The following is a 24,774-nucleotide window of genomic DNA, read 5'->3' as shown; positions in this document are numbered from 1 at the left end:
TCTGTCTTTCACAAACAGTCACCTAAAATTCTCCTCAGTGCTACTGCACAGGGCTAAAGGTCTCACTTATTTACAAAGAGCCCAAGGATCATTTGCATTTTCATTTGCATTTACCCATTTAATCCAAGGTTAAGGCCAGATAACACATCCTAATGGGCTTATTTCTTTCATTACTCATTTTCAAAAACAGAACTTAATCTGTCGGAGATGTATTGCAAGAAAAAAAATATTTAAAATGTAAATAAGGCCATCTGCCATTAAACGTGTACTAATTAACATGTTACATTCATTCACTCCATCAAATGGATTTAACATCGGTTGAACGATCAAATGGACAGAATTATAGAGACAGCTCTGAAAATGTTATTGCTGGGGATGCACCAAAATTTCAATAAAAAAATGAAAAGACAAAATAAGATAAACATTATTTCCATCAAAATTATTTTCATTTTCATTTCATTGTCTGTATCGATTATCCAATCTATCCTCGGGTCACGGGGAGCCTGTGCCCCTCTCAGGCGTCATCGGGCATCAAGGCAGGATACACCCTGGACGGAGTGCTAACCCATCGCAGGGCAAACACACACACACTACAGGCAATTTAGAGACTCCAATCAGTCTAGAAGCATCTCTTTGTAAGGAAACCAGAGCACCCGGAGGAAACCCACCAAGCACGGGGAGAACATGCAAACTCCACACACACAGTGAGCTCGAACCCAGGACGCTGGAGGCGTGAGGCGAATGTGCTAACCACTTAGCCACCGTGCCGCCCCATCAAAATTATATATATATAAAATGCAGTAATAATATATTAGAAATAAAATAGAAATATTGTGTATACAAATATCCTTAAATAGGAACATTGACCTATTAAGAAGTAAAATTATTTTTTACATCATTTGGTGCCTGGATTTAAAGAGTAACTGATGCGGATTTTTTTTCTCTGCAGGTTAGAAATACTGTATAAAAGAGGCTGGTGAGAGGGAAGAATTTCTAACATCAGTACTCACATGAACAAAACTCATATTTTTCAGTATGTTCAGATATTTATGTTGAAGAAACACAGTCTGCAAATATCTGAAGAGAAGCAGCCAGCGAGAGTCTGAAAGGAAACGAAAATTATCTGCTGACACGTGCAGCAGATCCCTGAATCCAGTTCATCCCCCATCTGGTTGCGCCTGAGTGAGAAGGTGAAATATAATCTCACTAATGAGATTCTGTTAGAAATTGTTGGTCATGTCAGACCCATGGTGGTCACTAGAAACAGATAAAAACAAACACCATGTGATTCCTGGAGGCACACAGGATGAAAACAGATGCCTTTCTTTTAACTCTAGCTCCAGTTCTTTTTGTAGAACAGAAGATCCTCACTGTCTGGGTCTCTCTTCCGCATGAAAGATAGATATATGACCGAGTTTCATCTAACTAATCAGAAATAAGTGCAAGATGCAGTGAAGTGATGTGATGTGATGAGTGCAGTAGAAGAAGAGGGAAGAGTAAGCAGGGTGTCTCTGTACATCACTGGCTAATTAGTTAGGACTAATGTTTGTGTGTGCGTGACCTCGTTCTATGAGGTTCTACATAATTTACGTTGGGAGCCCAACACGGAGCGTGCAGTCGATCAGACAGCAAACAGCGGCGCTGATAGAATCGGTTGTGTGTGAAATGATGTGAATAGGAGCCATTATGCTGTCATGGTGTTTTCTTTGCCGAGCCGAACGGCGTATTGTTCTAACACGCCAGGCGTAGCACAGGATTAGATTACTGTTATTTTCTCACCCTTTTCACGCACCTAACAAGAAGCAGAGCGACCGCTCCTCAGCCCACACAGGCAGATGGAGATGATACAAAAAAACAACAACAGCAAAAAAAAACCCAACAACAACAGGCTCCAGCGTGCCCTCATGGAAATTCTCTCATGTCACCTTATTATAAGCGTGTGTGATTATACTTGAGCTGGACGTCCACAACTCATGAATATTCTCATGATAACTCAACTTTTAATTTCACGCTCGCATATCAAGCAGGTGAGCACAAAAGCATTGAAACTTTGCATATTCTTTTATTCATGAAGCTCTCGTTTTTACATTGCTTTAATTGTCGATCCTCATAAATGAGTAGATTCATGTGTTTACTGAATCGATGTGAAGCGTTAGCTCGTTCAGCTGTAAAAGACGTCCAGCTCGGCCGCTTCGTTTTTTTCCTCTTTTCAAAGCTCGTTAATATCACTGAGCGCTCGCTTAAAAATAAAAAAAATAAAAAAAAAACTGTGCCAAGTGCCAGAATTATAGGGAACGTGTTTTCTCTTTCGGTTCGGACCCAGAGTGAGAGTTTGTGTGGGTGATGGGAAAAAAAAAACTGTTGTTTTTAGAGCTTTTTAAAGGCTTGTAAGGAGAGCAGAGGATAAATATAAACACAGAATTCTTTCCACACGAAGGCCAAATCCACACGTACAGATGGAACAGCTCCAGTGTGTGTGTGTGTGTGTCTCTCTCAGTATGGCTCTTTCCCCCTGCTAAATCTCCAGAATCACCATCTGTCAGCCATGAAGGCTCTGTCTCTCAAAACTCACAGCACCGCATTATAGTGCAAAAGACAAACCACGCTTCATCGCAGCAAACATCTCTGTTTAAGAGATTCCACTTCTCTTTCTGTTGGACTTTTAACAATAGACACCGTCGCTTTACAGAGATGTGGATATAGATTCAGACGTGTAATGAACAAAGGCAGAGGTGCTGGTGTCGAGGAAATGAAAGAGGAAGCACCTGAAACAGAAACGCTTCTCTTCTGGAGTGATTATGAATCATCATTGTGTACAGGTGTAGACAAGTGCAGACTAACAGTACTGAAGCCTCTTAAAGGATGTTGGCCAGATTGTGAATTAAGCCCTGTTTGGACGGGATTAGTTTTACATGAAAAGATGGAGTGATAGAAATATGACCCCGATATTACAAATCTGAAACTTTTTATGGACTGCATTTACAGATCTGTAGAGAGAACATGTTTTACCTTAAATATAAAAATAAACTGTTGGAAAATATTACGGGAGAATCCTGTGGGAGGAAAAAAGGAGGATTTGTGCCTTTTCTTTATTTTAACAACAATCCTGAAAGTGCTCTGAGTGTAAAATGCAGACCAGACGAGTAAAAAAAGAGACAAGGTTTTTAAAAGGACACATCGGGGCTTTAGGATAAGTTACTGATTTCCTGACTCAGGATTAGTCTCCATACATATTATGGTCATGTGACCTAGTAATGATCAAGCACAAGAGCCACGCAATCAGTCTGCATGAAAATAACATGTATGTATTACACATACAGTTTTCAGCATTGCTTCAACATCATGAAGACATTCATAATAATCCTAATCACTCCAGATGTCAATTGTCGGCATTCATTATTTCTGGAAACAGACACACGACCCACACCATCAGTGCTTTAGAGTCCTGGACTGAGCACAAGACACAATCTATAACTCTTACATCTTACAGTCGCAATCCTTAGGTACAAATCTGCAGAATCCAAATAAAACAAAAGCAGATTTCAATCATAAACGCCATTACGATGATGGAAAATTGCATTGCAGATTGACCTCGAATCATTATCAAAATTTAAATAATGACTGTGGCCCAGCTTGCTTTAATGCTACTTAAAGCTACCTGTAGATGCCTCCATCCAGGCAGAAGATGACTCGCTTCCACGCCCACATCAGATAACGCTTTGCGATTCATCTCTATCTGTTCTACTGAACATTAATAATAGTTACTGTTGTTTTTAATGAAAGCACACTCGCCAGATGAATAAAAGACGATTAACGTAAATTTAAACTTGTATTGCTTATATAAGCTGTTTTAATTATCACCAGAGGATCATGTCAGCAACCTGTCGCAAATCATTTCTTTGTGCTTTTTAGCTCTCTTACCTTTCGGCTCTGGTTCAGGATATTAAAGAAGTCCGTCAGCAGATTTTTGGACGTGTCTCTGCTTGACTTTGCTATCAGCTACCATTAAAGTTTTATGAGACAATAACTCAACAAGTCTGAAGACACCTCAAGAGCTTCAATCCAACAAAAGTCGATCCATTAGCTGACAAGTCATTTCTGGTTAATTCTCACTTCACTTCCCTGCCCACTGAAGGTTAATGGCGGCTCTTACAGGAGAACACAGTGGGACCGAATTTCAGAAGCTAGTGAAGAAAACAGAAGATAAAATGAGGTTTGAAAAGAAGTGCATGAAGATCAAGCGGACAAAAGAAGTCCATCACCACAGACAGGTTACAAGCAGAAAGGAGATGAGGTACAGCCTCGGGGTTTGGTCAGGGGTGGAGCTAAAGGAGGAGGAAAGCAGGAAGCAGGAAAAACTCCATCAAGACTTCAGTCATGGAATGTAAGCTGCATCAAAGTCTTGCTATAGCCAGTAGCAGTCAATCTAATAATCAGTATTAGATTTCACATTCATAGCATTTAGCAGATGCCTTTTATCCAGAGCGACTTAGCAGTGGAGGGTTAAGAGCCTTGCTCAGGGAACCAGCAGTGGAAGCTTACAACCTTCATATCAGTGGTCCAACTACTAACTGCTCTTTTTCTTCCAACAAGCTAGGAAAAAAGTGAGTTTTAATCTAATGCTCAGTGTGGATTCATGAAAAGATAAGGAGATGGCAGATTACCCCTCCTGAAGCTTGTGACTAAAAAAAGTGCACAAAAATGAAATCAGAGACTCAGAGCTGAAACTCAGAATTTGTTCATGTAACAGAAACTGTTATTGCAACGAATTCTGGATGACTGAAAACCTGAAGGGCACAACAGATGCACTGTGTGGATCTCTTACTTCAGCCCGCACACACAAATACTTCCGAGTGTGAAGTGATGAAACAGCTAATAAACACTGTCCTCCTTCACCGCATCCTCCGGCTGGATCTCTGTACCGAGAACGTGAACGATGGACTTCCTGGGGAAGAAACCCAGTTCTTGGTAGATTAAGTGTTTGAGATGTGTTTTAGTGCTAGCATTTTCCTTCTTAGACACTTTCCCTCCAGTTTCCCAAATGATGCTAATGTACTAGCTAAAGTTACCACAGGAATTATAGCTAAGAGCCAGTGATCTGAATGAAGCAGCACTTGCACCACTGAGAAATTATTCAGTGATTACTTGTTTCACCTCTTTTTGGGATTAAATCAGTTCCAAGAATTCTGATTTGTTATCTTAAAGAATGATATACTTCCAAAATGTTCAGATTAGTAAAATGGAGCCTCAGTGTTTGGGAAAGATGAAGAATAATCCTGTAATGCAAGAAAAATCCAGAAATATATCATGATGGTAAAGAATTTTGGTTGAAACATTTATTATTCAACATGATAATTTACTTTACTGCTTCACCCACAATGCTGCTCGACTGCCAGCTGATGTTGGCACTAATGAGAATTAGCTTTGACTTGCTTCATCTCTATATAAATTGAGCGCTTTAGTGTTTTAAGTCTGTGCAGCTCTGTCACTCTGTAACACTCTGCTCAAAACAAATCAGCTTCCAAAAGCTTCAACTTTAAATTGCTGACTCCCAGGTTGGAGTCGAAACCCCATAACTCAGCATGATGACACAGATCAGTCCAATGTTCCCAATCTGCACGTTTTATTCTGTTATTTCTCAGTAATATGATGTTAAACACTGGGAAAGCTCGAACTTCTCATCAGAATCTCCAGACCTCATGAGCAGAATCAAGATGTTTCATATGCTTCAGGGTAAAGTTTCCCTTCCAAACTGAACCTGGACACAGTGAAATATGAATTTCTCAAATGAATCAATACTCATCTTACTTAAAACCTTTTATCTCTCTGTGGCACAAGTAGAAAACATAATGGATTTCTAATAATCATCAGACCAGGCTGAGGAGGGTGAATGTAAACACAAATGGCTGACAGAAATTGAATGGAGACGGTAAACGTGTGTATGGGAGAATCTGTGCTTTCGGGCCTTCACCTCACGGAGCATCAGTGTGATGAGCGGCAACACACAATGTACACAGCACACACTGAGATGAATGGAGGAAGACATGAGTGATGCTGCAGCAGTTTGGAGCAGATCCTGAGTGTCCTGATCTGCTCAGAAATAAACCATGTTTCTGCTCAACTGAAATCCATAAAGCAGAAAGACTGAGGCATGAAGGAGTGATGATCTGAGAGACGGAGAAACCAGCAGGCTGCAGCCTTGTGAGATTTATGTGCAGGACACACACACACAGCCTGATCGCACCAACACACACACAGACAGACACACACACACACGTGCACAAGTACAAACTGACCTGTTTGTGTGCGTGTTCAAAAGAAAAACACTGCCCCCCAAGTAAAACTAATCAACCCCACGGTGGTGTAATGCGTCCTGACCATGTTTATTACCCAGAAGTTGGTTCTTAGAATAACAGCGTGCACACACACACACACACACACACACACACACACACACCACAGTTCAAATCTGCTCTGTTGTTTATTTAAAGATGCACCAAATTTAAAAAATGAATAAATGATGTGTATAATCGTGAACTTGGAATGCTCAAAAAATAGATTTGTGAAGCAGCTCAAACTCTGAGGCTCTGCTGCTGACTTTATAAACGATGCATTCTTGAATAATAAATTTAAAATTGATTTAAATTTGATAGTTATTCAGTACACATTTGGAATGGACTCAGGCGTTTAAATGCTGTTTTGGACGGAGCTCAATTTAATAAAAAAAAAAAAGAAAGAAAGAAAAAAAGAAAAAATCCCTAAACTTTACAAGTGACCTATTGTGTGAATCGGTAATCAGTGTCGTTTAAACCTCAGGTCTAATTAGTGCACATCTGTTAGCGTGATTTGGATGTTTGTGAACGAAAAACACAGGCGTGTGATGATCCCTGGCCGGTCGACCACCTCAGTGTGGATGAAAGCACTGACAGCTGTCAAGGTGAGAAGAGCACGACACATCCCACATCAGCGCCGCCGATCGGCCCACGGCAACCGAGGCAGCGTCCGGCGGAGGACAAGCCGACGGCAGCACTGCAAATACGCCTACGGTACACAGTCAAGGTACAGCCAAGGTCAGGAAGATGGTGGGAAGCCTCTCTGTTGACAGGGAAGGACAGATGGAGGGGAACGATGGGGAGAAGCAGGATGACGAGTTTCAAGGTGCAGCAATAAAGTAGGCGTGTTCACTGTAGCTTCCAGTAAATGTGTATTATTAACATTTTCATCCGCACTGATTTCTCCTGCTGAGGGTCCTGTGAGGTGGGTCTAATACTCATCTTATCTTTCACCAGACCACAACAGGCCCAGTGTTTTTCATTATTGGGTTTATCTGTGAATTTTATCATGCAGTCTGTATGAATTTCCGTTCATTATTATAGTAAATAAACTGAAATCAGATAAACTGTATAAACAATACATTTATATGTTAATGCTCATCTATTCAACAAAACAGCTGAAGGTTCCTAAATACTGTGACCTCAACCTCCCCTAGGTACCTTGAATGGATATTAAACTCCATGGATATTAACCACCCTTGGGTACTAATTCCCCTGGATACCAACCCCCTGGGTACTAACCTCTCTTGGATACTAACAACCCCACTCAACCCCCCCCCTGTTTCCTTTATTCGTCTATTTCACATCTCAGTAAAACTCTGTGTCCTTGTTGCCTTACGTCATTAGTAAGGCACGTAGCACACAGTAGGAAGCCTTCAGCATATGGTCAATGTGGACAGGCCAAAACCTCGCATATGCTCCAAAACTAGGGGCGGAAACGTTTGATAAATCGATGGCATGAGCACCACGATATTAGCTGCCAGGCTTCTTTAACGTTCACAGTTGATTGTTTAACATCACATAGTTTGCAGCAGCAATGCTAGAACTGAAAGCATAAATCAGTATCTGCTGATCAGGAACAGGAAGTGAAGCAGGAAGTACTAAATATGAAGGATGAAGATATGAAATATAGTAAGTATTGAGCTGCTGCTATCCAGAGGAGGACAAACCCTTGAAAATTACATGTCTGTATTTCCTTTATTTAATTAGTGCTAGCAGAGGGTAGCTAATGGGTTCTGTTTACTACAAATATGATTGGACCGGTTCGTGGAGCTTCAGGATCGGTTCCTGTCCTGAAGCTGTATCCTGTATCAGAATCTAGCTAGCCTACTTTCCATCATGAAGTTTACAGCTTTTTTTTGTACTTGCCAAATAGCTTTGATTTATCGCTCTGACCAGTGATACAAACAGTTCAAATAATATTCTCAGGAGCAACGTAGCATCTTTCTGATGTACTTTTGTTTCCCTCTGTTCCTGAGAAGTGAATGTGAATGGGCGTGTCTAGAACATGACTGACAGGCAAAGACCTGCATGTTATTTCTATGCAAAAACTTCAATATTTTCCTGACGCTCTGCTGATTAGCATGTGTATTAATTGATTATTATGTGAAGCATTTGTAAAGGATTAATATTAGCTAATTTTTGGAACAATGACCTAAATACTACCTAAAGGGTTTTATGTAAAACCTTTTTAAGAGGTCTTCCAAGTACCATAGAATAATTACAAATAATCTGGGGTTTGCATTGTAAATTATGCAGAAAATATATATATATACACATGCTTAAAGAGAAAGGTTCCTCAAACATTCCTGAAGACTTCAGGAAAATTAAAGGCATGTCATGCTGCTTAGTTACAATAACTGGGAACAAATCATTTTTTTTCATAAGGTTCTAGATAGAACGTATGTTTCATGAGGACACAGTGCAGAGGTTCCTATCAGCGTTGATGAGCCTGATGAAATCACTATAGAGGTGGTGTTGGATTATTTTAACCACCAGAATAGCAACACAAACTCTAGCTGAATTTCACGTAGTCAGAGGAAGAGTGGACGAAAATTGACAGGAAGACACATCTCAAGACACTGGTGTCATCCTCAGCTGACAGGACTGCTGGTGTTATTAAAGCGAGACGAGGCGTAGCTGAGAATTAGGAAAGAAATAATAGAAACCTTCTGTGCAGGGAGGGTTCATACTGTTACACCGATACATCATTATTTAGTAATAACAGATATGAATACTATTAGTAGTAGTAATGATTGGGTTGATTCTTGTCAGCCGTAAGGTCCGTCTCTGTTTTCAGGTCAGGATGTGATATTTTGGGTGCGGCTCGGCGTGATGTGTGGAGCAGGTGTGCGATGGTAATATGAGGGTCAGTCCTGCGGTGAACCCAATACAAGGTGAAATTCTCCAGTGAACACACTTATATTGTATCTGCTCCACTCCATTCCCCGCTGAGGATAGGCCGTGACAGAATAAGTTCTCTCAATTTCTAAATAACTGACAGGCCAGCAGCTGGATTCCTGTGCTCAAGTCAGTCATGCGAGTCTCTTATACATATCCAGCTCTGGCTTTTCTCACTGGGTCACGTGTATTCGAATGTTAGAGAGCAGCCAAGGAATAAGTACAGTAACATTATTTTTACTGTGGTTCTATAAATATATTTTTGGAAAAGCACAATAATTGAGGAATCAATCAAAAACGCAGAAATACAAAAAAAAAACAAAAAAAACACAATGTAGAAGTAGAAGGAGTCAGCAACAGTCGGAAAAGTGAGGGGCAAATTTTGGGGCGAGAGTAATAGCGTTTAGTTCCCTTGTTCTGCCAGATGGTGTGCACAGCCAGAATGACTTCATCAGGAGCAATCCATCCAGCATTACAGATGGAAATGTATTGAGAGAGAGAGAGAGAGAGAGACAGGGTGATTTAATAGAGCTCGATGAGCCCATGATGTGAGCTTATTGAGACAAATAAGGCTGGTGGATAAGGAAGGACACAAGGCCTGGTTCAAATTTCAGGATGTGGAACAAGGACACACACACTTTCACTCATGCACACATTCACGCACACTCATTTTCACTCTCACACTCTCTCAGACACACACACGCTTTCCCATGTTGCTGCATACACCCTTAATGAAAATCCATCGTTTCTAACATGTAAACATGATTTCCACCCATTTTGTGTCTCACTTATGTTACACTTACAAATATCCATATAAAGTAAAAGGTAAACATTATAAATATGTAGTGCTGAAATGTCCTGCACAACAACCTATGTGCATGTCCCAGATGCACTTGTTTGACTCTACCCACTTAATAAATCACTCAAATACTTGAGCAGACACATTTCCTTTTCCAAAAGTCCTCACTGCAGGTCACGGAAAATGTACATTACAGTCACATTCACTCAACCCATCTCCAATTCTACAAAAGATCTGGAATATTCTGACAGGAAGTTGCATTATTTGAATTTCCTGAAGCTCATGGGAAGAAGAAAAAAAAAAGTTCTCACTCGATTTTCTTTATTTTTTAATTATATTATGATACAAACTGATGAGATCATTTTGGAAGTACAACTAGTGTCACACAATTTCTAGACTGAAAATAAACGACAGATTAAATCGTTCCAAAATCTTTAACGTGTTCTTGCTGTTAGCTGATCAACACTTTTCAGTGTCTGAACACAGCCCTCTCCATAACCATGTTGAATTAACTCATCCGCAAAAAGTTGCCAGAATTATTTCACAACAACATTATTTTGTATCCTCCACATTAATTTTTTTCATTTTTTATACACTCAATAAAACGCTGCCTCTCCATTAAGCTTAAGTGTTTGTTAACCTCCCTTATGGGAACTCATGAACCTTAATTGTGCACTAAATGAATTTCCAGCTGTCTGTTCAAACAATATGATCCCCGAGCTGCGATGATAACTTCATTAGTCCACCTTCAACTGGTGGTCATTTCATTTCACGCCGCCGATTTTCATTACCCAAAAAGAATTCCCTCTTTAACGACACGGAGACCCGGCAGAGCTGATCATGGTTAGCAGGTTATGTTTGTGGAGTCTAATCATGGAAAGGATAATGAGAGCAGGTAATGGACCAGAAACCCATAGTAAGGTTGGTGTATGTACAGCACTGCTTGTTTGCATAAAGCACACAGGGAGTGACTTTTTACAGAACGTGACAAGCTTATTCATGGCACCACCTCCGAATGCAGAACCATCCAGCACCACCTTCATATCAGTGCTCCTGAAAGATCTCTGCATGGTTCATGTCCTGCTTTGCTGCTGCAGATTATGTTGTCATTAAGAGAACATCAAGACTGATGTACGCAAATACTGTGATACTGCCATAGACTCTATATGAACTGGGTATGTGACTGAACACAAACATTTAATATTTAAATCCAAATGGAGCAGATGTAGATTATTATTTTAGAGTAAGTAACTGCTTGGTCAGAGGTGTGGGGGTTTACGTTAGGCTAATTTTGCTAATATATCAGGAAACAGAACCAACTGCTAAAACCTTTAGCAGTCAATGGCAAATAAAGAACAATTCCTTTATAAGGAATAAAATTGTGTAGCATATAGTTACAGAAAATTAGTGCTATAGATTATACAGTGCTGTGTGATTATATAGAGCTGTGTGAAGTGGATTACACATTCTCGCCTTTCTCTGTGCTGTTACAGCTCCTTTTATAAATAAATGTGCTTTTCTACACTTCTTGACCATAGCAACCTGGGAAAAAAATCTTTGTTAATCAATGATGCCAAGCGAGTCCCTGTGAATTAGTTGTTACTATAGGAACAATGATTTATAAATGTATACAAGGGATCAACACAATAGTCAGGTGTTTGCGTGTGTGTGTGTGTGTGTATACACATGCGCACACATCGCTTTATTAGGTGAATAGGTTCAATTCATTCATTCATTTATTTGCATAGCTCTATTAACAATTGACATTTTCTCAAAGCAGCTTTACAGAAATATACATTTTGAATAGACATTAGAAAAGCATGGAAAAATAGGAGAACCCATCCTCATCTGGGTGACACTGGAAAATGTGATTATAAATCATGTCCTTTCTACAGCTTTAAACAGTCAGGTGGGGTTGTGTAACCAGGAGCTTTTCAGCAAATCAGGGTCATTTTAAGTTCATAATAGATTTGACAGCATCTCCTTCCTGCTGAAGCCATCAAATGTTGAACAATGGAGAACTGAGCGCAAAACCGCAAAACTTAGTCAACAGCAGTTCAGATATATTCCATTGAATATATGCTGTTATGGATAACTAACACTTACTGACCAATCAGAGCTAAGTATTAGACAGCACTGCAGTATAATGAAACAAAGACTGATGATGACAAAGATGGTGGTAGTGTTAATTATTGTGGTGGTGATGCTGATCATGGTAATGATGGTGATTATGATGCTGGTGATGAAGATTATGCTGAATGATGGTGATGATGGTGGTAATGTGGTGATAGTGATGGTGGTGATGGGAACACTGGGTTTGAGGTGGGAACATACACCCTTTCATGGAACACAAGGACATTAAAGCAACATGCACTCATTCACACAAGGAACACTTCAGAGTCACCAATACACCGACTGGGCATTTCTGAGAAGTTAGAGGAAACCAGAGAACCTAGAGAAAACCCATGCCACCACAGTGACAAACTGCACAGGCAGTAACCCGAGAGTGGGTGGCTGTAAAGCGCAGTCCCCATTCTCTTCCCAACACCTACACTGCTGAATTAACAGCTATGGTGATAAAGTGATAAACTCCCACGGTGTCGCATCAACTCCTACACCGCTTTATTTTACACTGCATGTTGTGATCAGTGGCGTTAATACTCACGTGCTAAAACTCCACGCTAACTATCGCTGCTGCAAAGTCACGCGCTCATGTCCGCACACTTCCCACACGTAAGAGGCGACAGCGTTCAGAGCGCGCGCGCATGTGACGCCTCGCGCTCCATAAATAGCCTTTTTCCGCTAGTCTTTGGAAAGTTGCTGAAGTGGCCGCGGCTGAGCGTCAGGAGCTGTCCAAGGTTCTGAGATTTGCTCGCGCGAACAACGGGGATCTGTCCTCGGTGCTGAATTGACACGGCGCGAGAGAGGGAGCTCGACCGGTCCACCTGAAAACGTACGCTGTCTGTGCTGAATCTCGCACGCGCTGCTCCAGCTTTGTACTCTTCGCGAACACAATCCGCTTAGCGCGCTGCCGCGATTAAACTGCTCTCTCTCTCTCTCACCCCTGGATAGCTCCGGGTTTATAGCGAATACGCGACGCTTCAAGTCATTTTTGCAAGCCGTTTTGCATTTTCTGGAGGACATTACACGACGAGAATAATAGGATGCGCTTCAGTTCAACGGTCATGCCCGTGAGAAGTGCAGACCGGTCCCACGCGCTCATTCTCGCCCTCATCATTACTGCTTCTCTGACGAGCTCGCGAGGCCAAGGTAAGGATACCCTACTGTCTGTATTTTACCTATTCTACCCAGGTGCACGGGACAACCTGCTCAGCGTGTGCACGCACGTGGAACTTTTACGGCTGGAAACCAAGGGCACGTGGCGTGACACTGGGTTCAGACAGCAGAAGTGTGTAAAGACGACATGATTAGGCTTGAAGCTGTTGGAAAACGAACGGGTTTCGGTACATTTTACCACAAAATAAATTAAAAAGAAAGAAAGAAAGACCTTCCAGGGGAACTTCAACAGGTCAGTTTGTGTGATTTAGGAGTTCTTGACATGTCCTTAATTCGTCCCCCTTAAATCAAAACCAACAACAAACATCTCGCAGCTTTCATACACTGACAAGCAGGAGAAAGTTATTATTTATTATTACAAAAGTGCATTACCGAAAGGTTAATACAGGAAAAAAAGACAGAATCCACAGTCCAAAATAATCCACAGTCTTTATAAGCCACGACTTTAAGAGGTCTTCTTGTAGCTATTAACTGCGCTGGGCAATAAATTATGCAAAAATAAACAAATCTACCAAAAAAAAAAGTCTAATTGCATCACAGGACAGTATTTCAGCAGCAGCCAGTATTCCAGAGCTCGCTATGAGACTTTAATCCTCTCGAGCTGCTCCAGATTAGACAACCTCAAAGTTTCCCTAATATATTAGATCGCAAATAAAGTCTTCTGCATCCTACCTAATGCACTACATGTCCACATGGACGCGATTTATTTATTTAGGCAAATAAAGCGGCTAAATGAGATTTTTCCTTAATCAAACCTCCTGGGACAAATCAAAATCCGAGCGTGCACAAGCACTCAGCACAATCCCCCGGTGTTTTATTAACAGCTACAGTATTCAATTCAGTCTCAAAGGGTTCATTTGTGTCCAGATGGACGTCTGTTAAAAAAGTGTTATGTTTTGAATAGACTTAGTGTATACGTTAACCAACTGCACAGCATGTGCGGATATGATTAGGTGATCACTTGAGCTATATTCCATACAACCTGAAAATACTAAAAAAGATTAATAATAAGAGTTTCAGTGTCAGGACTAAAGTTACAGTCACGTCTGAGCCGCTGAACGTGCCTTCAAACATTTTTCTATTTAACGCCAAGCTGATGATCAGTTCAGTGTTGTGACGTCATGTTTCCAAACAGTCACGTGGTAAAACAGGGAAGACTTGTTTTCACCTAGCAGTCAATTAAGTGTGTGAACTCTTCATAATATTCTTCATAATATTCTTCACTTATACGGAGTTTTTTATTTTATAAACAAACAAGGACTCTATTATATTAAACTACAATGTATTATCACCCCCCCCCCCACACACACAGTTTTTACAGTATAATAAAATAAGCATATTTTATATACACACACAGTTATTTAACCTTATTTATTTATTTACACCTGAAGGATATTTACTAATCTGTTTGATACTGAAGTTAATTAAAAAAAAAATTTTTAAGTCCTAATATAATGTGTACTCTGTGTTTATGTAAAAAGCCGCTGCTTGTACACTCACATTATATAAACAGCCAGTCAAATTCTTACACACACACAGTATTTGTGTTGATGACCTACCGGTTTCCTAAAGCTCTAATGGTTTACTGCAAACTGCAAATTTGTCTAAATTATAGACATTTACAGAAGGCTAACCTCGGTTGCCAAACGCACACCTCTGCCAGACGCAGAGCTCTGCACATTTTCACCAGCAGTTCTCACACTTTGCTGAAGTGAGCGAATATAAATTCCACTTCTGTTGCACAGTTTGAGGCAGCGAGCCAAGTCTTAGACAAAGAAATCAATTATAGTGCAAAAAAAAAAGGAAAATGGAAAAAAAGACTAATTGTGAGGTGATGATGTCTACTAAAGATACAGTATTTGAGTTTTTCAATGCTTTTAGAGCGTTTAAAATGTTAGAGCTAATCGTTCATAATGGAAATTACTTTTATGGCTCGGTTAGTGAGGAGTTACTTTTATACCTCACGCTCGCAGTAGGTGAACCCTGCTGACGTGTGAAGTTCTTCAGATATTGTATGCTTCCTGAAAAGGACATCATCTATTATCCCTCTACAGCACACAGTGTGAAGGATGAAGATGAAAGTGTAGTGTGAGAGCGGGGCATGTCTGAAAGCTTCTGAAGAGGAACACAAGAAAACCTCAGCTTGGGATAGTGAAATCCAGAAATGTGCAGTGCAATAAGCCCCACTTATCAAATTTCCGTTAAAAATGAGGAAAAAAATCTAAGAGAGTCTGGTGACTGAATGACTTAACTACTAAACTGAACTAATTTAACTATAAAACACAAAGTATAACAAATCACTCTTAAATAAATATCAAACCAGTTACTGTGGAGTGATAGGAATAAAACACAGCATCATATGAGAAATACTGTACTAGAATCAGCTTGAGAAATTATTTTCTACTGGATTGTATCTGGTTCCTGAAATATAAACAAACTAGTAGCTTTATTTACTATGGTTTATTTATTTATTTACTACGGATGAATGAATGCTAAATATTATTAAATAATAATAAAGCAGCGCATCTCATTATTTAAATCTAATTTGAACAAATTTGTTCATTCCAAATAATGTGTTTTGTATTTGTTTACAAGAGAAAGACTTTAATATACAATAAAGACAAATAAATAAAAAAAATAATATAATATAATTATATATATATATATATATATATATATATATATATATATATATATATATATATATATATATATATATATATAGACTCTAAAAAAGGAATTGTGTACAATAACCATTCAATTCTGTGCACTGGGTTAATAAAAAAAAGTTATATCAGTTTTATCAGTGTTCATTTAGCAAGCTCTTCAATGTCTACTCTTAAATGGGACATTACCACTGAATTCTATTAAAAGATTGCCAAAATTGTTCCAGGTGTCATTATCTCGCTGGCATCAGTGCCTTCGCTCCAAGAAAAGTGTGTGGAGGACTGGGACAGAAACAGCAAACAGCCGACTTAATCTGCTGCACTCATGGCACTGAATATCTCATTCAGGAGCAGGGCTCGGCAAAGTGCTCCGACACCTGTTTTTTGGATTACCGGTGATTAACTTCATCAAGGGCTATTCAGCAGCTGAGCACTGTCATAATTAGCCTTGCTTTCCTTTAGCTTGTCAACTGTAAATGAGAGCAATCATGGCAGAATGCCCTTATTTGTGCCGGGTCTGGCGTCAGGCGGAAGCTTTGCGGGTGGAGTAAGTAGAGAGGCCAGCTGAGCACCGCTCCACTTCCTCCTCACATCACTGGTGCTGCGGTGGCATTCGCTCGGTACTTACTGGAATTTTGCTGCTCTTAAGTTGAAGTGTCCCCTCCATGCTCAGGGAAGCATCATTGAGCTCAAAGGCTTTCTTTTTCAATATATATTTATATAGATCTTTTTTTGCTAACACCACTTGTCAGAGCGTAATGGGTTCAATTCAATTTATTTGTAAAGTGCTTTTAACAATGGACATTGTGTTAAAGCAGCTTTACAGAAGTATAGAAACACAAAATAATAAAGATAAAGTTAAAGTTAAGTTACTCTTGATCCCTAACATTTATCCCTAATGAGCAAGCCTGAGGGCACGGTGCCAAAAATGAAAACTCCCTGAGATATGAGGAGGACACCTTGAGAGGAACCAGGCTCAGAAGGGAACCTCATCCTGACAATGGACAGTAAATAATGTCCTTTATTCAACAGTTTATAGTCATGTGCAATTGTGCAACCAAGAACTCCTGAGGAACTAACAGGTCAGAGTAGTTTCTGAGTTCATTATTGACTTAACACTAATTTCTCCTGCCGAAAGCTGACTGATGCAACAGCAGTTTAAAGGTGGAGCAATAGTCTCCAGGGGGTTCCATCCATGCCGGTCCCCTGATTTTTTGTTGATTGAAATGCTTTGAGGTCAAATGCCATTATTTTGAAGACTTTTAGAGCTATTTATCACAGCTGTACATAATCTGCTTCACTACACAACACATCTTTGAATAAATGAATCTTTTCTCATGAATAGAATAGTTCTTGGACTCAGAACACCTCCAGTGTCCAGGTGTCAAAGTGTGGGTATTTAACCGAAACCAAAAGTAAAGATCCAGCTATGTGCACACAAAGGTCCAGCTAGGCAACTAACATGACTGTATGGTGACAATTATAATAATTAACACTCACTGCTTAAATATTAATGATTTGTTTATAGGTTTAATCAGAGAATTCCAGATGTTTTGTTTTCACCAGTCTTATGAACTTCCCACTAATTTTCTCCATAATTACGCCTTCGCCTTTCCATTACTTTACAAGTTATTAAGATGTGACTAGGGAGACGGTTAATAAACAATGTGTCAATTTGATCAGCATCACATGATTGGTTAGTGTCCCTGAGGTTGACAGGGGAGAGAGACTATGTCCCTCACAGCCTGACAGAATGAAAAATATTCACCTCTTTCCTGTTTTAAAGATACAAAAAAAACCTGTTTATCCTCTACAACCTCTGACAAAAACCTCTTCAACTCAACTGAATCCTTTCTCCTTTAATTTTTTACTCTGATCTGACCGTAGCATGAACCCAGGCGTGTCTCATGTAAAACAAATATGCAATATAAGATTATTACGTATGATTATTTTACTTAAATGACTCATTTTGGAGGCGTATGACCAGCTTTGCTGAACACATCCCTGCTCCAGCATCTGTACACCAGACCTCAGTGATCTCATTGCTCACACGTCTATTCTTTGTCTTTTCTGGCCAGCGCCTTGATAAGTCTTTAAAGTTCTGGGGGGACAAAAATGAGAATCAGTGTCTCCTCTAAAGTCTGTTGTGCTTCTTTCCACATCACATCTGACAATTTTCCACCGCTTGTGTTTTTTTTTTAAAGGTCACCAGTAAACAGGGTCAGAGCCGAATTATATCTTATATTATTTATCTCCAAGAGCAGCGACAGAAAGTGTAAATCCAGGTAACACACGACACCCGAGTTAAACAGTCCACACTGTCTGGAGGGGGAAAAGACAGCTTAGTGCAAGGTGTGAGATTTCTTACTGCTACATTTATAACCTGATCTACTTATGGAAAACAGCATTACTGCCAAATTCTAAAGAAGTAAAATGAGAAGCGAGTTAAATCTTCATCAGGCTCTGAAGTAAACTCACAAATGGTGTTTAAACCTGTGCTTCTTCACGATAACGATGGTGCTAAAATTGTTGAAGAATTTACTCTGTTCTGTTGGCTGTCATCTGTGCTTTTATTTGTTGATGATGCTGCTGACACGATGTGAATCATGACATTTGTCATATGAAGAAGTCACACTTGGAAAGCAAGCTGTTAGATAGCATGCGCTTGTTAAACCTGATCCTTAGCCAACAACTTTGTAGGCAGACGACAAAGCCAGGTTGGATTTTTCAGCATTTTCACCTTCACCTTTAAGTCATTATGAAAAGAAGATCCTATGCAGTAGAGGTTCTTAACAGCCACATCTTATTCTTCTAGCCAAAGCCCTGATCCATATTTTACACACCATAAGACATTGCTTAGGATTAGCCAGATATTAGTCAACACCCTCAGAAAGACTAACATCCTCAGAAGATTGGAGGTGAGTCCACAGAGCCATTTACACTTTCAAATGGCCCTAACAGGTTTTTGTGTTGAAAAATGACATGAGAAAGATGATTTGCAGAGACTGATGAGATAGAAGGTTTTTTTTTTTTTTTTTTTTAGAAAATATGAGTGAAAAGGAATAGAATAGAAACCCAAAGACACAGAAGCCATTTTGACCTTATATGGAACAGCATGACTCGGCTGGAGACAGTGTAGCCTGACCTGAGGCCATTACTGAGAGAGAGAGGGAGAGAGAGAGAGAGAGAAAACGCCTTAAAATGCATCTTAATTGCCTACGTCTACTAAAGTACAACAGATAATCGCATTCATAAAAGAAGATCTATGAGATAGTAAAAGACCAAGACAGGTCATAAAAGGCTAGTATTATAAATGAGACACACACACACACACACACACAGGACAGAGGATAAGAAATGACTGTCGGGAGTAAGAGCATCATTCACAGGTTCTTCAACAATTAAAGGCATTTCCTGAAGGGAGTATAGAGTGTGTGTATAGAGTGTGAGGACTGGTGGAAGAGAGACAGCTCACAATCAGACTCCTTCTAGAAAAACACTGACGTCTCACACCTTGTCTACAGAATAATGATTGGTGCCCAGTCTATGCAGGCTGTTCCCCTGGCGCCTGTTGCTTTATTGATCGGCACACTTCAAGGGACCAGCAGGAAGAAAGAGAAACAAGCATGTAGTGGGTTTTTCTTTGAGGGCTGCCAGGCTGCACGCTCGCTCGGCTAATCAGGCCCGGCGTCTGCTTTAGCAGCATCTCTACGTCGATTATGTGCCGAGACAGCTCTGGTTTTCCTTCCTTGCTAGCCACGCCGCATCCGATATAAACGCTCCTTCATCTGTGCGAGTGTGCTGTGCTAAAGGCTATAGGTAAAACCGGTCCATCAGTGGGTTTTAGGAGGATTTCACTTTAAAGCATTCGCAGGCAGAGTTCTAACCTGCGAGACGACACAGACGCCCTTTCAGAAATAAGGAGCTGCAATCAAATGTGTTACAGTGAAAATACTTTTTAAGTAATAGAATGATGATGTATGGAGCATGGTCACTTCCTCGTGTATAATCATGAACACCAGAGACAAAAGCGGTGAACAAAAGGAGACTAATGATGTTAAACAGCATATCCCTCATCCTTTGACTTTTTAACAAGCCGTTCGCTAAAGCAGAGCCTCATTCAAGGAGAATCCCAAGATGGAGAGTCGACATCAAAGCTGCGTTACTGTTCCCCCACTTGATACTTCAAATATTCACACTCAGACAACAGCCAGTGATCAAACGCACCTTTCAGTAGAAAAAGCATGAGATGAAAGCCAAGGACGAGGCTAAAATACAGCCAGTTAGCCAGAGTGCCAGACTGATGAAACGAAATGACTCTTCATTGTTCGACTTCAATCAGCTTGATTCATGACTCAAAAGTGTCAGAACTAAAGCCAGTGATATCTGTGGGGGGTTTTGTTTGTTTGTTTACATCAAAGCATAGATGAATTTCCACCACAAGCTGTCACTAAGGAAAGAAGCACCTAGAGTGCAACTTAAAAATATCACGTAGTAGATGAGTTGTGGCCATCTGAAACTTTCCAAGTAAGGTCAAAGGTCACAGTGCATTTGTCTTGTCCTTTAAAAAAAGCACAACAATTCATTGTGTGTGTGTGTGTGTGCGCGTGTGTGTGCGTGTGTGTTTTACAATATTGCACCAGAAGGTTTTTAGATGTTCTTTCCCACCTCTCAAACCCTGCTACCAAACAATTTAGAGTGCACAACAAGCACAGAAACACACACACACACACACACAGAGCTGTAATTGAGATGGATAGAAGAGGGAATGTTTGTTTTCCTTGCTCTGGAAGTAGTGAAGGCAGTGTAATTGGTCAGCGTGATGTTGATAGAGTGGGTTTTCAAAAGCAGTGCCATTAATACATCTTAGCATCGCCTCTGATACTTTTCTTGGGTGCAATTCATCAGAATGAAAAAAAAAAAAGAAAAAAAACTTTTGAAAGACCAACCTATGCTAAATGTGACCTATTCTTAAAAGAAAATAACGCTTGTTTATAAATTATGTGCAAGATAGTTTACTGCTTGGATATTTCATAATGGCACTGAATCCTGTCGAGAGTTTTGCAAGTAAGTTTTTCTCTTTCCTATTAATCATTGAATTAACTTTAGATCTGGTTCTCAGGAGGGGTCGTGTTGTTCTGGGTCTCAGGGTCTACAGGATTGAACTAGATACCAGGGTCCGTGGTCTTGATCTAGATCTTGTGGTCTGAGGTCAGTATTAAATCTGAGGGTCTCTGGTCTTGTTCTCGAGGTCTGAGGCTTGATGTGGAGGTCATGGTCTTGGTCTACATCAAAGGGTATGTTGTATTGGTCTAGATCTCAGAGTATATGGTCTTGGTCAAGATCTCAAGGTCTGTGGTCCTGGCCGGTGTTCAGGATGAGGGTTGAGGATATGTTTACCCAACCTTACAGACTGAGGTCGATTTTTTTGGGGTTTTTTTTTTAGTTTGGGGAGTTGCCTTGTTGCCCAGAGTCTCAGATGGTGGTTTTGTTTTGAGTCTCCAGTGGAATGACCTTGGTGCGGGTCTCGGGTGATGATCTACAACTCCGTGTGTAAGGTCTTGGTCTGAATCAGGGTCTCAAACAGTGTGGTTTTGCTGTAGAGCCTCAGCTTTACACAGCATTAAGCTCTGCTTCTCAGGGAGTCTTGCCTAAAACATGTACAGGTGTATATACACAGCATGCACACCCCTTTATATCTACCGAGACGGCTGAATATTTTATTTTTACCCAAGATGTTTAAGGAGTTTGGTTTTGAAAGCAAAACACAAATATGAGACAACAGATGACACTGAAGCTTGTTTTGAGATTTTTTTTCACAGCTCTCAATGTTGCTGTTATCAACTGCTGCTGTTTTTCTTGGCTCAGCTGACCTTTTCCACGTTTGCTTGTTAGTGCATCAGTGGTTTCTTTCTTTTTCAGGATGTTCCAAATGGATGTATCAGCTATGCCCAATGACTGTGGAATGGCTCTGATCCATGTTCACTATTTCCTGTGTTTCAAAATGCCTTTTTCTCCCCCTCACACACACACACACACACAGAGGTCTTCAAGATGTTTTTTTTTTAAACAACAATTGTCTTCACCGGTGAAACCAAGGGTTCATATTCAGATATTTTTTGATCAAAAATGGGTTCAGACAAAAGCCACCATGTTCAATATTATTTAACATTTTCACTTATGTTATTTGGCAGATGCCTTTATCCAGAGTGACTTACATTTTTCTCTCATTTTATCCAACTGGCCAATTGACCTGGGATTTGATCTTACAACCTTCCGAAAAGAAATCCAATACCTTAACCACTAAGCTACCACAGCCCCACATCTATGTAAATATAAATATCCAGATCTGATCTGATGCGACATATTCTTCTTTTGGTCTCAAACCCAGCAGTTTTCAGTTCATAGTATAAGAATCAGTCTTGCTGTTCCAATACTTTCAGAGGGGACTAATGTGGTGATATGTAGCTCTAGGCATGTATTTCTTGGGGCTACTTTACGCCGTCCCTCTGTCACTCAGCATTCCAAACGCTTTTAATGAAGCCCATTGGGTCGCTGAGCAGGTTTTTTTAAACATGCGCTCTCATTATGTATGAACATGCTCAAAAAAAACACACACACACAAGCTGGGCTTTTTTCCCATGCTGGGTACCTGCAGTCAAAGCAGCATGAAATTGGGGTATTTAGGAGGGAGATTAAGAGTTGACATTTTGACTTTTAATATGCGACATTTCAGCCTATCGACCTCCTAATCCTCCCTGACCATGTGTGACATTTCATTATTTTGTTTTCGTGAGCTTCCTTCTTGCCTCAGATATACGCTTGCAGTGAGAATTTTAAAAGTTTCTGCTTTTTATATTTGACCTTCAAGATCCTTGTACATCTCGTTCCATTTTAGTTTTTATACATGTCCTGTTTTCAGTGCAGAATTTCGATGAAGACCGGAATAAACCTGAATATACTGTACATATGTAGTGTTTTCCTATGGAGAGCACACAGGGTGTTAAAGCATTCTTGCACTGGCTCTACCTCTCCTAGACAGGTTATTATTGCATTTCTTTTCTTCAATTAGCTACTTGAATGTAGCTGCAAAAATAAGCAAAAACTATAAGCTCTCTATTACATGAGACAGAGAGCAGTAAAAGCTGCACTAACACGTCTTTGGCTTTGGGTGTAGATCCTGACAGAGGAATTTTGGTAAACTTTAAAAATATCTGGAAATACATCCAGATTGGCTAAACTTTAGGCTAAACTGTAATAGGCTTCCTGTGGGCCATGCAGCACACTACATAGGGACAAAAGGCAGTACAGACAGATCACGTATGTGTGGAGTGAATAAAACTCATAGAACTCATAAATGAAAGAAGTTAAATATTATACTGAGGGTCAAGAACAGAACGTTTAAATTTATTTTGAATTATACCTACACGTGTCTGTAATGACTATATATGAAATTCCTGGAGGAAGTGCTGCATCTTTCAGATGCCTAGAGGGAAGCACTGCGTCGAGATAAAGTAAATACACATAGCACTGCATGGAGACAGGTTTGTTTTAGTGTGTTCCTTAACCTTGACTCGTAGCACACCGTCTCTCTCTCTCTCTCTCTCTCTCTCTCTCACACACACACACACATCTTTTGTGCTGCTGAAATAATACCTAGAATGAGAAGCGATTCACATTAAGTGATTCAGCAACTGAACCTGGCATGCACTGGTGCATTATACAAGTCACTATACAAGTCTCCCAGGCAGCACACACATCCCTATATCCCCAAAGTGTGAGAGAACTGTCATGTTTGTCCAGCTCTGGATGGATAAGTAATGAATTTTCTGAAATGATAAATAGGCTGAACATCTGATTTGTGTTTTAGGATTTTTTCTTGTAACGCAAAAAATTGTCTGTCAAACATCACGGTCAGACCGACAGCAGAAGAGGAGGAGGAGGACACGGTGACCGTGATCTACGTTTATGGTATCTTTTTTAACAAACTGTAACTTCACTCAAAGCTCTGCTATGTTTTTGTCACTGTTTTCTTCCAAAGCAGAGCTACGAGATACGCATCCTTCACTCTTGTGTTGTGCGAACAGAACTTAATGCTCAATATGTCGCCTTTATGCTGAGTTAAAAAAAAAAAAAAAAAAAAGCAGGTGTGCGTGTCTCAAGATTACATCTGAATTATGAGAAACTCCTGCACAGAGGGATCAGTAGCAGCAGACAGGAAGGAGAGACCATCCTCAAAGGAAACGAGACCATACAGTTGAGTGCAAAAAATTTGTGCCCCTTTGCTTTAAACAGATCGTCTAATTTACGCTCGGCAGATGTTCGGATCAGGGATGTTTCAAGCTCTAAGCAGTACAGGCAGCCGCTTAGGCTCCTAAGGGAAAAGAGGGTTTTTTTTAATTAAAAGAAAATGTATACATCTCTTCAGAGGTGCAACCAATTCTCAAATGTATAGAAATAACCATATTAAAGACATTCAGTGAAAAAATGAACGTGATATTTATCCCACTTGTCTTTTTGGGTTTTTTTTTTAGATCTATTTATTTTAAATTTCTGCAAATCACTTGGCCTGTTTCAGTAGCTATTCTCTCAGTCATGTCTTCGTCTCAATGTTTCTTCCATTTCTCAGTTGTGACTTTTACATTTACTTTTATAAATTGTCCTCTTTCTCGTATCAGTGGAAGGTCAATATTTGCTGCTTTTTGTCCTTGCTGGTATTCCGGATTCTCATAAACAAAGTTATTACTTTAAAGCCGATTTTGGGACCAAAGATGCTGAA

At 40.0% G+C, this 24,774-nt stretch overlaps 1 protein-coding gene across 3 annotated transcripts in view; it reads left to right on the top strand.

Annotated features, from left to right (window-relative positions):
• Window positions 1–12,762: 12,762 nt before the first annotated feature.
• Window positions 12,763–24,774, top strand: part of sez6a (seizure related 6 homolog a) — a 108,277-nt gene continuing 96,265 nt past the window's right edge. For 2 of the 3 annotated variants that reach the window (XM_058412798.1, XM_058412796.1), the window contains exon 1: window positions 12,763–13,302. In XM_058412798.1, the coding sequence (XP_058268781.1) occupies window positions 13,197–13,302 (106 nt within the window). In that variant the 5' untranslated portion in view covers window positions 12,763–13,196. The remainder of the gene's footprint in view (window positions 13,303–24,774) is intronic. The other variant, XM_058412797.1, reaches the window with a different exon arrangement.

Source organism: Hemibagrus wyckioides, linkage group LG16, assembly GCF_019097595.1.
Source record: "Hemibagrus wyckioides isolate EC202008001 linkage group LG16, SWU_Hwy_1.0, whole genome shotgun sequence".
In the NCBI taxonomy this organism is placed as follows: Eukaryota; Metazoa; Chordata; class Actinopteri; order Siluriformes; family Bagridae; genus Hemibagrus; species Hemibagrus wyckioides.
This window is presented reverse-complemented; position numbering and strand designations above follow the sequence as displayed.